General features: G+C 46.0%; 1 protein-coding gene and 1 long non-coding RNA gene across 5 annotated transcripts in view; one reads left to right on the forward strand and one right to left on the reverse strand.

Annotated features, from left to right (window-relative positions):
- Positions 1-4,443, forward strand: part of LOC119472299 — a 12,577-nt gene extending 8,134 nt beyond the window's left edge. Inside the window, exons 2-3 of the long non-coding RNA XR_005201422.1 lie at positions 1,579-1,898; positions 2,368-4,443. This is a non-coding gene — a long non-coding RNA (uncharacterized LOC119472299). The remainder of the gene's footprint in view (positions 1-1,578; positions 1,899-2,367) is intronic.
- The window catches only part of SLC39A11 (solute carrier family 39 member 11), a 462,191-nt gene that overhangs the window by 311,496 nt on the left and 135,243 nt on the right, over positions 1-15,452 (reverse strand). For 3 of the 4 annotated variants that reach the window (XM_017535603.2, XM_017535604.2, XM_037740988.1), the window contains one exon: positions 11,811-11,955. In XM_017535603.2, coding sequence (XP_017391092.1) covers positions 11,811-11,955 — 145 coding nt within the window. The remainder of the gene's footprint in view (positions 1-11,810; positions 11,956-15,452) is intronic. The other variant, XM_017535605.2, reaches the window with a different exon arrangement.

The raw sequence follows: 15,452 nt of genomic DNA on the forward strand, positions 1-15,452 counted from the left end.
GTGGTGGTGCCTGCCTGTAATCCCAGCTACATGGGAGACTGAGGCACAAAAACCATTAGAACCCAGAAGGCGGAGGCTGTGGTTCTCGGCGGTGAGCGGAGATTACACCACTGCCTTCCAGCCTGGGCAACAGAGTACGATGCTGTCTCCAAAACAAACAAAAAAGAAATGGTCGTCAAGCTTGGACTCCTACAATTTGTATTTCTTAGGGCTTTTGAGACCAAGTTGCACATTTTCCGAGATGATCTAACTGTGGCGTGTGGCTTATTACTAATAAACTGGTGAATACTGGCATTCTTGTTTTGGTGAGACCGCAGGATACAGCTACGGGTTATGGCAGTATCTCACCTGAAAAAAAGGAAAAAAAAAAAATCCCCCTGGCAATTACCCTGGGATTAAATAGGAGATCCTAGGAAAGGCAATGGAAATTGGGAAGGCAAGTCTTGGCCTGTTCACTTTCTTTATCCAAGGTGGTGGAGATGGCCTCTCCCTGGGGAGGCAGGTCCGAAGACCTGGGAAAAAACAAACAAACCTCGAATTCTACCTGTGAAAATATGGAATTAAGTAAAAACCCAGCCCTGAAGCCAGACAGGGAATCTCCCTGGAGAACGGCAGTCCCAAACCTTTTTGGCACCACGGACTGGTTTAGTAGAAGACAGTTTTTCAACAGATGGGAGGTGGGGAGTAGGCAGTAGGGGGTGATTTCTGGATGAAACTGTCCCACTTCAGATCATCAGGCATCAGATTCTCATAAGGAGGGTGCAACCTGGATCCCTCGCACGCACAGTCCACAATACGGTTCGTGCTCCTGTGGGAATCTAATGCTGCTGCTGATCCAACAGGACTCAGAGCTCAGACACTAATGCTCATTCGCTCACCACTCACCTCCCGCTGCATAGCCCGGTTCCCACCCACTACCCTTGCTAGAGGGTCCCAGGAGGTTAGTAAGCACCCGTGTGTTCTGAGGGCTGCCCTTGCCATGGCCGCTGATATCCTTCTGTTATTTACTGTTATTTACCCCAAGCCTTGAATAAAATCTCACTGGCAGCCAGGCACAGTGGCTCACGGCTACAATCCCAGCACTTTGGGAGGCCGAGGCAGGTGGATCTCCTGAGATTTGAGACCAGTTTGGCCGACATGGTGAAACCCCGTCTCTACTAAAAAAATACAAAAATTAACCAGGCATGGTGGCACACACCTGTAATCCCAGCTATTCGGGAGGCTGGGGCAGGACAATCGCTTGAACCCGGAGGGTAGAGGTTGCGATGAGCCAAGATCGCGCCACTGCACTCCAGCCTGGGTGACGGAGCGAGACTCCATCTCAAAAAAAAAAAAAAAAAAAAAAAAAAAAAAAAAAAAAAACAAAAAAAAAAAAAAAAAAAAAAAAAAAAAAATCTCACTGGCCAGTTGGTCTCAGAAGGGTTGTAAGGCAGTAAAGGCATAATTTGGGCTAGAGAGGAGTTAGGAGAGCCAGCCCACGAAGTCCAGCGCAGCGGTGGGACCCACTTAGATAATTGTTAATGGTTCACGTAGCTTTCACGCCGAACCATACAAAATGGCCCATATTTGTTTCCCCAGGAGATCTGAATCTCCTTGAAGGCATGAGTCTCCTGGTTTTATGTGTACAACAGGGGCTTCCCTACTGGAAAGGGCACAACCAATTCACTAAGATTGACTCGAGCAAACCTCACCGAGGCCTGCTATGGATCAGTGAGGAGAATCCGCTAGGTGAGCCTGCTCTCCTGGGGAAGAGAGCAAAGATGTCTGGCTCACTGTACCTAAGAGCTGTCAGAGGCCACCTCATGCTCTTCCCCCTCCTGCCATCCTCCAGGAATACCTCCACCTCCCAGCAAGCTCATGGTGAATTTGTGTAATCAAGAAGTCGGGAGTCAGAGAGAGTGAGTTCAGTTTCAGACCTAACCTGGGGGTTGCTGGCAAATCCCTGAACATCCAACTCTAAAATGTTACGACCCTCAAAATCATATTTCCTTGAGACAACTGATTTAGTTTTCAGATATGCAGAGCCATTTTCTTTCTCTGGACCCAGGAGGGAAAATACACCAGAGGGAAGAAAGCAGAACAGGATGCTAGAATACATGCTACCCAAAGAGGAGGTTGATGGACGGTTGAACAGGAAAAAGCAAATGCAGGTCGAGTGAAGCATGTCACCAATTCCTTTCTTCAGGGAACTGTTGCATGGGCCCCATCCCAAAGGTTAGGGTTGCTGTGTGCTCCACACAGGTCCGAAGCCCAGTTCCACGTTTTCCTCCCTAACCCTTTCCTTCTCGGAAGCAGCCTATTCCAGTAACTGCTGTCAATTTCCTCCCAGCTTCACAGGCTAAAATCCAGCCTTCTGTTCCTTATTAGGTACTTTTAGCAACAGGCAAGAGGCTGACATGGGAATGAATAAATGGAAAGGACTCCTAAAGATCCCAGCTGCTCAAAACCAACGTGCCACCCTGTTGTGCCCCCAGAAGAAGCTTCTGCAAAAATAACTTCTGCAAAACAAAGCAAACTAACGCGAAAAGTACCCCGGCTGTGTGGCTTCAGGCACACACTCCTAAATCTTTGACTAATAAAAGCCTGCAGGAATATCCTAATGAAGCCTGGTGCTACCAAGCCACTTGTCTGTTCTGTTTCCCTAAAGCACATTAAAAACACATTTTCCAGTTTAATAGAATTACGAGCTGAAATGAATGTGTCAGAACGCTTATAAATATGATAGAACCTGCTAACCAAGCAAATGTTAAATGTTGCATAAGGAGACTGTATTCCTAACTCCTCAGTAGACACTTAATGACTAGTTCAAACAAAGCACCCCGGCAGCTGCTCTAAAGGCTCCAGACGAATTAAGTGGGCTTTTATTACCGCCAGGACTCATGTCCTCTTGCTTCCTCTCATTTTATCCATCTTCCTCCTTTGTACAAGACAAACACGGGCCTTCAGACGAACCAAACTCCTGAAGTCTGGTCATGGTGTGATCAGAGTATGGGGTTGGTCAATATGCGGCACTGAATATTGTCCTCCGCCAAAAGCCATGTCCAGCCAGAACCTCAGAAGATGACCTTACCTAGAAATTGGGTCTTTGCAGATGTAGTTAAGAAGCAGTCAAACAGGATCAAGTGAGCCCTAAATCCAATGACTGGTGTCTTTATGAGGCAAAGAATAGGGAGTTTTGGACACAGACACACACACACACAGAAGAAGGCCATGTCACAATGGGGGCAGAGATTTAAGTGATACAGCTACAAGCCAGGACATGCTGGGAGCCAAAAGCAGTTAGAGAATTTCCCTGGAATTTTCAGAGAGAGTGTGGCCCTGGTGATACCTTGATTTCGCACTTCTGGCCTGCAGAACTGTAAGGGAATATATTTCCGCTGTTTCAAGCCACTCTGTGTATAGTACAAGATAAGCATCCTACTGAAATTCTCACACAGGGTTGCTGGCAAAATATTACAGAAAATATTAAAGACATATTAGGGAAAGTTATAGATTAGTCTCGAGCCTTTTGGAAGGCCAAAAGGTTTTACTGGGGCAGGCGGAAGGCAGCCAGCCAGCTCATTAGGGAGACAGGGAGATGATCCAAGGCCTTAGCCCACACCCATTTGTCTGCACTCTGACTATTTACCCATTAGACTCTGTGCTGGGTGGTCTCTCCAGGGAAGATCAAAGGGGAATTACCTGTTAATAGCATTTACTCTGGGTCCCAGAACCTAAAGTCCTTATCAGTGTTAAAACCATTCTCTTAACCATGTTAATGATCCACAAGTGTGTTACCTCGGAACCTCTGTTATGAATAAAGTGTGGACAGAGGGTCTGGGTCTGAGAGCAGCCAGCAGCCATCCCCTAGCCCACGTGTATCACCGTAATGGTGTGAGAGAGTGCATTCATTCATTTACCGTTGAGTTAGGGTCTGCAAGTCAGACGTCTGCGGCGGTGGGACTCACGTCTCAGCATCCCTCCTCTGAAGGGACCACAGTGTTTCAGATTTTTCAGATTTTGGAATATCTGCATTATTTTACCAGCATTATTGACCACACAAGCCTCCCAGATCTGAAAATCTGATTTCTGAAATGTTCCAATGAGCATTTCCTTTGAGTATCATGTTGGCGCTCAAAAGGTTTTGGATTTGGGAGCATTTCGGGTCTTGGATTTTCGGATTTGGGACGCTCAATCTGTACTTTGTTGTGACAGCAACAGGAAACTTACACAGTCAGGAGAGAACTTCTACACATTCAGATGTGTATTGTAATTGATTTCCCCAGAAGTTACCTGGCCAATCGTTTCAGGTGACAGTGGAAGTGCTCATCCCTTTAACTTCATGATAGCACAGATGTACACCTGCCAGCAGTCTTAAAACATCAGACTTAGAGCCATCTGACTTTCTTTTTTTTCTTTTTTTTTTTTTTTTTCTGAGACAGAGTTTCACTCATTACCCAGGCTGGAGTGCAATGGTACAGTCTCGGCTCACTGCAACCTCCACCTCTTGGGTTCAAGGATTTTCCTGCCTCAGCCTCCCATGCAGCTGAGGTTACAGGCATGTGCCAACACGCCCAGCTAATTTCTCTATTTTTAGCAGAGACCGGGTTTCACCATGTTGCCCAGGCTAGTAGTCTCAAACTCCTGGCCTAAGGTGATCCACCCACCTCGGCCTCCCAAAGCGTTGGGATTACAGGCGTGAGCCACTGCGCCCAGCCCTGACTTTCCTTCTCGTTGCTCTCTTTGAGTAACTTTTGAATTTCATTCGACTCTTTTTTTTATCCTGCACACTCTGCAATCCCAGCCCATACAGAGATGAGACTAACAGAAGGAGGCAGCCAGAGAGAATCTAAAAGATGGAAACAAAGAAAACTCCTTTCTCCTGCCATCTGGAATTCCCTGAAGCTGACTACAATTTTTTTGAGACAACTTCTCAAAAAATTGTTCAGTGCAGCTATGGCGTGAATCACGTCCCTTGCTTCAAATTTATATATTGAAGTCCTAATGCCCAGCACCTAAGAATGTAACCGTAAGGGAGATAGGATCTTTAAAGGGTTAATGAGGTTAAAATGAGCTCATTAGAGTGGGCCCTAATCCAAAATGACTGGTGTCCTTATAAGAAACGGAGATCGGGACACCGACCAGCACAGAGAAAAGACTACGCTTTGGGAGGCTGAGGTGGGTGGACAGCGTGAGCCCAGGAGTTCAAGACCAGCCTGGGCAACATGGCAACACTCTATCTCTACAAAAAATACCAAAATTAGCCAGGCCCGGGGGCACACTCCTGTAGTCCCAGCTACTCGGGGCTGAGGTGAGAGGACAGCTTGAGCCCACGAGGTGGAGGCTGTAGTGAGCCATGATCGCACCACTGCACTCCAGCTGGGGCGACACAGCAAGACCCTGTCTCCATAAAAAGACAGACCATGTGAAGCCACAGGGAGAGGACCGCCATCTACCAGCCAAGGAGAAAGGCCTCTGAAGAAACCGAACAATCTTGCCAACTATTAGTCTTGGATTTCCAGCCTCCAGAACTGCGAAAAAAACTAATTTCTGTAGTTTAAGCCACCCAGTTTGTGGTATTTTGCTCCAGCAGCCCCAGCAAACACACATAAGTGCCACATTGCCTCTAGCCCCATGCCACATGAAAATTTGCTCTGAAATGTCTGCCTGGCTTAGAATATTAGGACCATTGAGTTTTTTTTTTTTTTTTTTTTTTTAAGGCAGAAGCAGAGAAAGTGCTGTTTGAGTGCTCCATATTAGGGCAAATAGAACACTCTTCAGAAGCAAGAGTCTGTACAGTGTGCCCACCCTGATAATGCTCCTGAGCTAGGACACGAACAATGTCATGTCACCTGCACAGAGCCCCATCCAAGAAGGCATTTCTGGATTGGTTATTTTATTTAACATCCAGATGTGAAAAAGCACTTGACAGTTATTATGATTGAGCCCTTTGCCATGCTGCAAAATATTTTTGTGTGACACATTTTAACTGCTGGTTTGCTTCATTCTCATGCTTTTTTATTTTTATTTTTTGAGACAGAGTCTCACTCTGTCACCAGGCTGGATGCAGTGGCACAATCTTGGCTCACTGGAGCCTCTGCCTCCTGGGTTCAAGTGATTCTTCTGCCTCAACCTCCCAAGTAGCTGGAATTACAGGCATGTGCCACTAAGCCCAGCTAATTTTTTTTTTAAGTAGAGATGAGGTTTCACCACGTTGGGCAGGCTGGTCTTGAACTCCTGACCTCAGATGATCCACCCGCCTCGGCCTCCCAAAGTGCTGGGATTATAGGCGCATTCTCACACTTTAAATGAAGAAACCCAGGTTATAGGTCCCAGCCCAGAAAGGAGGTAGCAGCCAGGGCCCACCTGTTTTTCAGTTCCCAGGTAACTCCTCTCAATTGGGCCAGGACAAGATTTTAAAGTCTCTCCTAACCAAGCAGGTACAGAAAAAGGAAAAAAAAAAAATCCTAATGCCAAGAAATTATATCTACATGAATGACTGTGAAAATATTCTTTCACTTTTAGAGATCTTACCAATAAAAAGTCAAAATTAATAACATCTCAGAGACTGCCCTAAACACATTATTTTAGAAACCTAGTTAGAAACACTCAGAATTTCTCCTAGGAGCTATATCTAACTCTTGATCAAATTTAAGATCACTAAAATTGACTGGAAATATCAGTGACAAAAGGAACATGTCCTTCAAGAAGACATGGCAAGTTAGAAGATACAGAAGAAGAAAGGTCACAGGAACCTTGCACTGGCCTGGGAAACTTGAAGCTGTTTAAATAAGTCCTCTTTGCTTCCCTAGGCTTATGCTATTCCAAGCAGTTTTAGGACCAAGGAAAGCTGGGAGTGGAATGCACGTGGCTGAGCTTATAGCGAGAACCAGCTGTTTCAGAGAAGAGATTGCATCCCACGCAGCCAGGCTGCCCTCCCTACGCCCCGCACGTACGTCTAAAAATGCAATCCTGCAAAGGCCAGTGCGAAAACCCATCTATTCGGCTCATTGTTGAAAGAGAGAAGCTGTTCACAGTCAACAGACAAACACGTAAGCAGTAGTCAAACATGAAGTCAAAGGTCAATATCTCCCTCTTCTTCAGTCAGTCAAATCTTTTTCCAGAAGTACTTAAGGAAGGATATTTAATAGGGAAAATGGGAGAAAGGGATGATTCCAAATACAAGACTAAAAGAGGGCACCTGGAGAAGCGAGAGTACCTTAAGCTGGAAGAAGGGGAGCAAAGAGCTCTCAGACTCCATCATGGTCCCCAACAGAACAAGCTCTGGGAGTGCCGATCTGGGGTTAGACGCTTCAGAAGCTTGAGTCAGAAAAGAAAATAATCTCCTGCAAGACCATTTCCACAGGAACAGTACCACGCAGCAAACCAGAAGCAGAACCAAGGAGGAATTCAAGATTTTAGTGTTGAAAGCAAATACGCTCAGCTAATGGCCAGTGACGACAGTTCTATCATCTGTTATCCACTTGACACCAGCTTGGCATCAGTTTCATTTTGCAAAACATGGCTTCCATAATTGCATCAGATCTGCAAGGCTGTGTACAGGTAGCATTCTGATTGCCAAGCGAACTTCCCTGTAAGAATAGGACATTAAGAGAAAAACCTGTTTCTAACCTGAGTGTCATGCAGCTTTTGCTTCCGTGACTTAAGTACCCATTCACGTCCCCCACTCCTCAACACTTTGGAAAGATTTACAGAAAACGCACAGATGGCGCCTCACAACTGAATAATCTCCTAAAGTAAATCCACCTCTTGCTCTCCCAGGAAATAATGCCCTCTCCTGTTCTTTCCATAGATACACAAAATGATAGGCAATTTTCCACCTAATAGATCAGTGAAATTCACCAATAATAATAGTGATGACAAAGTTCATGAGTGAAGAGTATCTATAACTGCATCAGATCAATCTGGTTCAACTTTTATGTAACAAAGCTGTGAGTTGTTTTTCAGTTGCCACGGGCCCTCAGGTCATGTAACCTAAGCATGCCCAGATGAACCAAGTGTGCCATCACTGGGGGAACCTAAGTGCTAGGACAGAGGAGTGGGACTGAATTAAGAAGCAGGCACCAAAAGGCAGGATCTAGGATCCAATCAGATTGAACTCTGGCATCACCCCATGGCAGGATCCAATCAGATAATGCCTCCTAACATCACCTCATTGCAAGACCCAATCAGATCACACCTCATTACCTTATGCTTATAAAATCCAACCCAACCCCTAGCTCAGGGAGACAGATTTGAGCATTCCCTCCTATCTCCCTGCCAGTTGACTTGACTCCCAGTAAAGCGTTTCTTCTCTCAAAAGCCAGTGCCATGGTATTGGCCTCTGTGTGTGTCGGGCCGCAAGCCCATTGATGCTTGGTAACATTTCAACTTCCTCCCCGAGAACTTACTGCATACTTAAATGGGGCAATTAACAATTAGTAAAAGAATCCACTGGTTCACTTAACTACCTCCTCTTTAGCCTATAGAGGATGCTATGAAGATAAGGAAAAAGCTCAACTTGACAGCTGAGTGGGGCAAGTAAGAGAGAAACGCCAAAGATCTTGAACAACACTGGGGCTATGGAGCCATCTGGGGTATGATGAAATATAACTTATAGTCCCTCGCCTTTCAAACAGACACACATTTTGCATAAAATATCAAGAGGCTCCTGAGCCCTTTGGCACCCATGCATGGAGCCCAGATGTAAAGAACTCCCGGCCTGATTTCTAGAATTTACTCAACAATATGATGGTCCACAGAGATGTAGATACTAAAAAGCTCTGTACCACATTCTTTGTAATAGCAAACCATCAGAATTAACCTCATGGGCATCCAGAGGGGGCTAATTAGGTAGCATCACGGCCAATAACAAGCATGAGCTGAATCTAAGAGCACCCCAGGAAACAATACCCAAGGGTATTGTTAAGTGCAAAAACACCCAGTACAGAACAATGGGTCAGGTGTGATTATAGAAACTTGAGATTTCTGAAAGGATGCAAAAGAAACTAGAAATCATGCGTCTCAGATCAGGACTGGACCATGAGGGATTTGAAAGCAGAAGAAAACTTACTTCCAATCCATGTCATTATATTTTTAGTTAAAAGAAAGCTAACTGGAGATAAATGGATGGATGGATGGATGGATGGATGGATGGATGGATGGATGAGAGAATGAAAGAGAGACTGATAGACTTAAAGGAACTTCTTTCGGCCTACCTAAGTCCCAGAATATCCCCAGCCCTGAGAACAGTTGAGATCATAAACACTACACACTAAGACATAGACAGGAAGGCATCTCATAAATGCTTTTCCCAGCTCAGGCTGCCGTCGCTGCCGCTTCTCCGCAGAGCAGCTGAACTCCTCTCCCATCGTGTGGCCTTTCTGGCTCTTCCTCTGGCTGAACCAATTATGGGACATTACAACAGCAGCACCAATATGATTTTTTAAAGGCTAATGTTATTCACTAAACACTCATTAAACCAATCTCCTTGCTCCATTTACAGCAAGCTGAAGGGCAAATCCAGATGGTACAAACAATGCATATTCAGGCTCCACCTGCATGGAGCCAGTCATCTAATAGCCATTATCAGTTTTGGAGTCCTCAGTGGCCTGACACCCACAGATGTGCTCAGGTGAGAAGAGCAGCGACCTTTCAAGAGACGGCGGGGAGACCATCTCTGTGCTTCCCCCAAGGGCTGCGTTTGCCTTTGTAGCTGAACAGCTAGCAACGGTAAGGGTTGCTTGGTAACCTGGTAAGAGGCTGTGCCCAGTGTTCTTGAGCTGGGGGACAGGATTACATCTCCCTCCCACATGGCCCACTCCCCCTCCACTTAACTCTGGGTTGGGCAAGGAGACCCAGCAGTCCCCAGAAGCTGTCTTGCAGAGCCAACTCCCCTGACCTTGTCCTGGCTGTAGCTCCATTGGAAAATGTCCAACAAAGAGCTTCCCAATTTTTACCTTTTTGGATTGACAGACACTGAATTTACCGCACCACCTTCCCCCCGACCCCACCAGCCCCATGGCGCTGAAGATTAAAAAAAAAAACAAACACGATAGAAAATGTCTGACCAACTTTTTTATCCTAGAGAAGGCTCAGAATCAGGACTGTAAAGTCTTAAAGGGGGCGTCCAGGAGCCCAGCACAGTTATGCTAGTGAAAATAGACAGAAAAGGCCTGAGTCACAGGACTCAGCATGAAAAACAACGAATTTTACTTGAATACAGTGCTCTACTGTGTCACCAGACAGTCCTTGACCTCTGTTCCAGTAGAAAGAGAAGATCACACCTAAGTTGTTCTGATGAGTGTTAAGTGACAAGTGTGATTGGGGCAGGAGGAAGACTTGTCGTTCTAACGCTCTATGATTTGAGCTCACATTGGATGAATGTGAAGCTTCCATGCTTAAATGGGACGTATGGGAAGCGGTGCAGATGAACCCAAATGGAGAAGACATTTCAGTTCCCCATGAATAATTCATGCAGGACATAATCTGAACACAGAGACCAGAGCCCTGGCTGCAACATAGCTGTAACTTTTGTACATTTGCTCTCCCTAAGGGCTAGAGATCATCTTAGCATAGAGATGGCAAAAAGATCCAATTAAAATGCCAGCATGGAAATGGGAAAGGACTGTGCGCCCTGAAATCACTCCTCAGAATACAGCGACCAGTCACCAATTTGTTTTTCCTTAGATCTCTCAGGAGAGAGCTCCGCATAAATGAGGAGGTGCCCATTCCTCACAGCATGGCGGCATGGGTTTCATCCCCAGGGGCTTGCAGGAGTCAATGGGAAGCTTCTTACATAAATCCAAAGGGGAAAAAATGGCATCCAACCCTCGTCATGCCCACTGGCCCCTAAACTAGCCAAGAGCCCTTAGTAAACAATAAGGGCCAAGAAGGAGAGGCGTCCGACCTGAGGCTGGAAAACAATGTATTCCATTCCACCTTCAACACAGGGCAACAGCCCACTGTGGTCTCTCCCCACCAAGCTTCAGTAATTGCTATCAGATTCCTCTTGAGGGACGTGTTCCCTCTAACTCAGAGAAAAGCCATGACTTTGCTGTCAGTGTCTTTAGCTTATCTGGCTCCAAACTGAATCAGTAGGAGTAACATTCACAGTTGGGTAGGCACGATGGCTCATGCCTGTAATCCCAGCACTTTGGGAGGCTGAGGCAGGTGGATCACCTGAGGTCAGCAGTTCGAGACCAGCATGGCCAACATAGTGAAACCTTGTCTCTACTAAAAATACAAAAAATTAGCCAGGCGTGGTGGCGCGCACCTGTAGTCCCAGCTACTTGGGAGGCTGAGGCAGGAGAATCCCTTGAACCGGAGAGGTGACGTTGCAGTGAGCCGAGATTGCACCACAGCATTCCAGCCTGAGTGACAGAGCAAGACTCCGGCTCAAACAAAAAAACAAACAAACAAAAAAAAAGGCCACAGTCTACCCAGGTAAATTTAAAAAAATGTAAATTACAACAATACAAATGAAAAGGAGTATTCAGGGTTCATCAGAGAGGTGGACAGTGAGGGACAAATGCGGATACTCTCTAACCCAAAGCAGCCCTATCACCATCAGAGTGACCCTCTGTCCACCTGTCCGAGTTAAAAAGATGATCAAAAAGTACCGTTACCTCCTGTAGACCAAGCACGTGGTTTGGACAACAAATGAGAAATGAAGGTGCTGGCCAGATGCCAGTTTAGCTCCTTGCAAAAGTAGGGTGAGTGATTGGAGGGACAGGACAGAGTGCCTGGCACTTCTCTCATTATTCATCCTGCCAGCAGCCCCCACGTCCATCCTGCCCAACTCAGCTCAGTGTCTGCAGCAAAGAGCTTGCCTGAGAGAAGCCCAGCTCTACCTATCCGGATGGAAAGTTCACTCTCAGTGAAGAGCAGTGCGGGACCCTCAGGATCAGACTTCTTCTTCATCAACGTAGAGCCGAGGTTCAGTGCCAGGGCCGTCTGGGGGTCTTCTGCCACACCCTGAAACAAGAAGCGGTGACATCACTATAGCACCACGACTATGTTAATTCCCCAGATGCTTCTGGCTCACAGGTGCCAAGGCGACTTGTCAATCTCTACCAAGACCACCACAGCTGAGCCAGTCCCCAGGCCAACCCAGATGCCAGGCCAAGCGGGGTCTTCAGGAAGATGACAAACTTTCTAGGTATAGGTTACATTACAAAAAAGAAAAAACAACACAATCTAAAAAGTCAGTGCTAATCCTAAAAATGGGGAAAATATATACAGGAAAGACTGGGCCCAAACACCAAAACCCCACTGCAAGCCTCATCGCCGCCAGGCAAATAAGCAATGAAGTTTGTTCCTGAGCTATCAAAAGAAGTCCGTATGGCAGGTTCATGTGAATGGCAGTCTCGGTACAGGAGCCAAGGTCAACTTATTCAGGAATTCAGCATCTTCACGTGTCTTATGAAATCAAAAGAGGAGATCCAAACAAAAACATCTCAAAGGAAGGAAGCAGTGAAAGTTGCAGAGAATGCACACATATTTAGAGTTAACTCCAGATGACCTTAAAACGATGTCGCTCTTCTGCTTTCTCCTAACTAGCTAAGCATGGATCAGTTTGACTATTTCGCATTAACCAGGCAAACATTGTGCATTTAATCCTCATATTTATTTGACAAATATTTATTAACTACCAACTTTGTGGATGTTTAGTGAACAAAGTCCTAGTTCTTCTGAAGTTTGTGTTCCACTTAGGAGTAAATAAATGAATCCATAATGGCGCGGTAAGCTTCTCTTCCAAAGGCATCAACGCTGCTGACCACTTACGAATGCACAGGATCTCAACAGGAACAACAAGGCCGAGAGAGACTCAACCAACTACACAAGCACCTCCACCTTCATCCAAACTCAAAGCTAAGGGAAGGGAGGCAGAATCATCTCAATAGGCAAAATATTTCTTGAAAACTAGGTGTCTCTGTCTGTTCAGGCTGCCATAAAACAAAATATCACAAACTGGGCAACTTTTTTTTTTTTTTAAGATGGAGTTCCACTCTGTCACCCAGGCTGGAGTGCAGCGGTGTGATCTCGGCTCACAGCAACCTCCACCCACCCCCACCCCAGGGTCCAAGCAATTCTCCTGCCTCAGCCTCCCAAGTAGCTGAGATTACAGGCACCCACCACATTGCCCAGCTAATTTTTGTGTTTTCAGTGGAGATGGGGTTTCACCGTGCTGGCCGGCCTGGTCTCGAACTCCTGACCTCAACTGATCCACCCCCCTTCAGCCTCCCAAAAATGCTGGGATTGTAGGCGTGAGCCACCACACCTGGCCAGCTTTTAAACAACAGAAATGTATCACAGTTTCTGGAGGCAGGAAATTCCAAGATCGAGGTACCAGCAGAGTCAGTGACTGGTGAAAGCCTGCTTCTTGGTTCACGATGGCACAGGCTAGCTATGGAAGGGGCAATGAGTCCCTTTCACATGCCTTTTATTACGGCATTAATCCCACTCATGAGAGTTCTACCCTCATAATCCAATGATCACCTCATAATCCAAAGGTCTCACCTCTTAATAGAACCACCATGGAGGTCAGGATTTCAACACATGAATTGGGAGGGGACGCAAACATTTTCAGGCCACAGGAGCAAGCAAAAATAGGTCCAAACAAACATAAGTTTTCATTTAAATATGTGTCTCTAATATGAGAGAGGAGAAGGGTTGTAATCTAATCATAGTAATGCATCCATGTATTTAAAAAAATACTAAAACAATTTTCTTGGATAAGTTCCTTTCATGAAGGAATCTCACAAAAGGGATACCAGGCTGCCGTGATACACACACACAGACACAGACACACACACACACACACACACACACACACACACACACACACAGAGATCTTCTTGTTTCTTCACTGTCGTGATGATCAGAGTTAAGAGAGAGAACCTAATGATTCAGATCTTTTATTTCATTATCTACTTCCAACCAAATGTTAAAAATGGACAAATAAGCTCTTCCTCTCGTATGTCCTCATTTGTTTAGACATCACTATAGTCATCATTTATCTTCAATGTCCTCTATTAATGTCCTTTAATCAGGGTGCCAACACCCCATTTAACTTTGTTTAAACAAAACCAAAAGAAGCCTCCTGCCCCTGTTTGAGCTACCCTTGTACAAGTTGGCAGGTCCCTTTGGCCATCCACCTCTTCTGTCACATAGAGGCAGCTGCCTTGCAGTATCACGGTCAAGGTAGACCTGCAGATGGACAGAATCCTGGGAACAGAGCGGCTTTGCGAAGGCCGGGCTCTGCTTCTGCAGAAACCCCCCTCACTAACCCAGCTGACACCTGGTGTCTGTGTGATACGCCACTGGGCCATAGAGTCACAGCTCTTTGTTTATATGCTTTAATTATTTCAAATTCGACACCTCCTGCTGACATCCGAGGAATCATTGCAGCAATAAAAGATACGTTTTCACTATGAAAGTATGTCAGCTGATTTTCCTTCCTTTGCCTTCTTTCTTTTTATAATGTGATTGATGCATAACTGGGGGAAGAAATAGAAGGAGAACCATTTCATTACAGCAGAAATGCCGCAGCATTAATGCGCTTTAAGCTGTAACTGTGAATCTGATTGAAGCCCATCTGGTAAGGTGCAGCTTGCAGAAACTCTGGTTTTCATTTAGAATATTTGTTGTCAATTATGTGATTTTGTCCCCCCCCCCGCCCCCCCACACTCAGAGAGCATTTAGCACTGGGCATTTTGGAATGTCGTAACTGGTGAGCCGAGGATGCTGCTGGTATCCCTGGTGGGTGGAGGCCACGGACGCTACGAAACACCCAACAATGATTACAACAGCCCCCGCAACAGAGAACGAGGCAGGACCAGGCACAGCGGCTCATGCCCGTAATCCCAGCACTTCCGGAGGCCAAGGCAGGAGGATCACTTGAGTCCAGGAGTTCAAGACCAGCCTGGGCAACAGAGAGAAGCCCCATCTCTAAAAACTGAAGAAAAAATAAATCAGCCAGGTGTGGTGGCACATGCCTGTAGTCCTGGCTACTTGGGAGGCTGCGGTGGGAGGATCACTTAAGCCCAGGAAGTTGAAGCTGCAGTGAGCCAAAATCACGCCACTGCACTCCAGCCTGGGTGACAGGGAGTGTGACCCTATCACCAAAACAAACGAGCCAGCAAATGTCAATAGTGCTGAGCTTGAGATACCTGCTTTGGAAACAATCAGGATGATCAGGACCCCACAGCTTCCTGAATTATTGATAATGCTGGGAACTCACACGCCCTCTTTTTAGTGTGAAGAGAATTTTGCTACTTTCTCTAGGAAGACTCTCTGCCCACCTCATGTACCCTCTACGTTTCTATTAGGTGAGAGCTGCTCCGGGTACTGGCAATTCAGAAAAGCCAAGTCTCCTGTCCTCATGAATACTACATTCTCCTTCGAGAGACAGATGATCATAAACCCATCAAAATCAACTAAAAAATAAGAGTGCCAGGTAGTGGTAACGC

The sequence above is a fragment of the Cebus imitator genome, unplaced genomic scaffold (assembly GCF_001604975.1).
Source record: "Cebus imitator isolate Cc_AM_T3 unplaced genomic scaffold, Cebus_imitator-1.0 Scaffold93, whole genome shotgun sequence".
NCBI classification, from domain to species: domain Eukaryota; kingdom Metazoa; phylum Chordata; class Mammalia; order Primates; family Cebidae; genus Cebus; species Cebus imitator.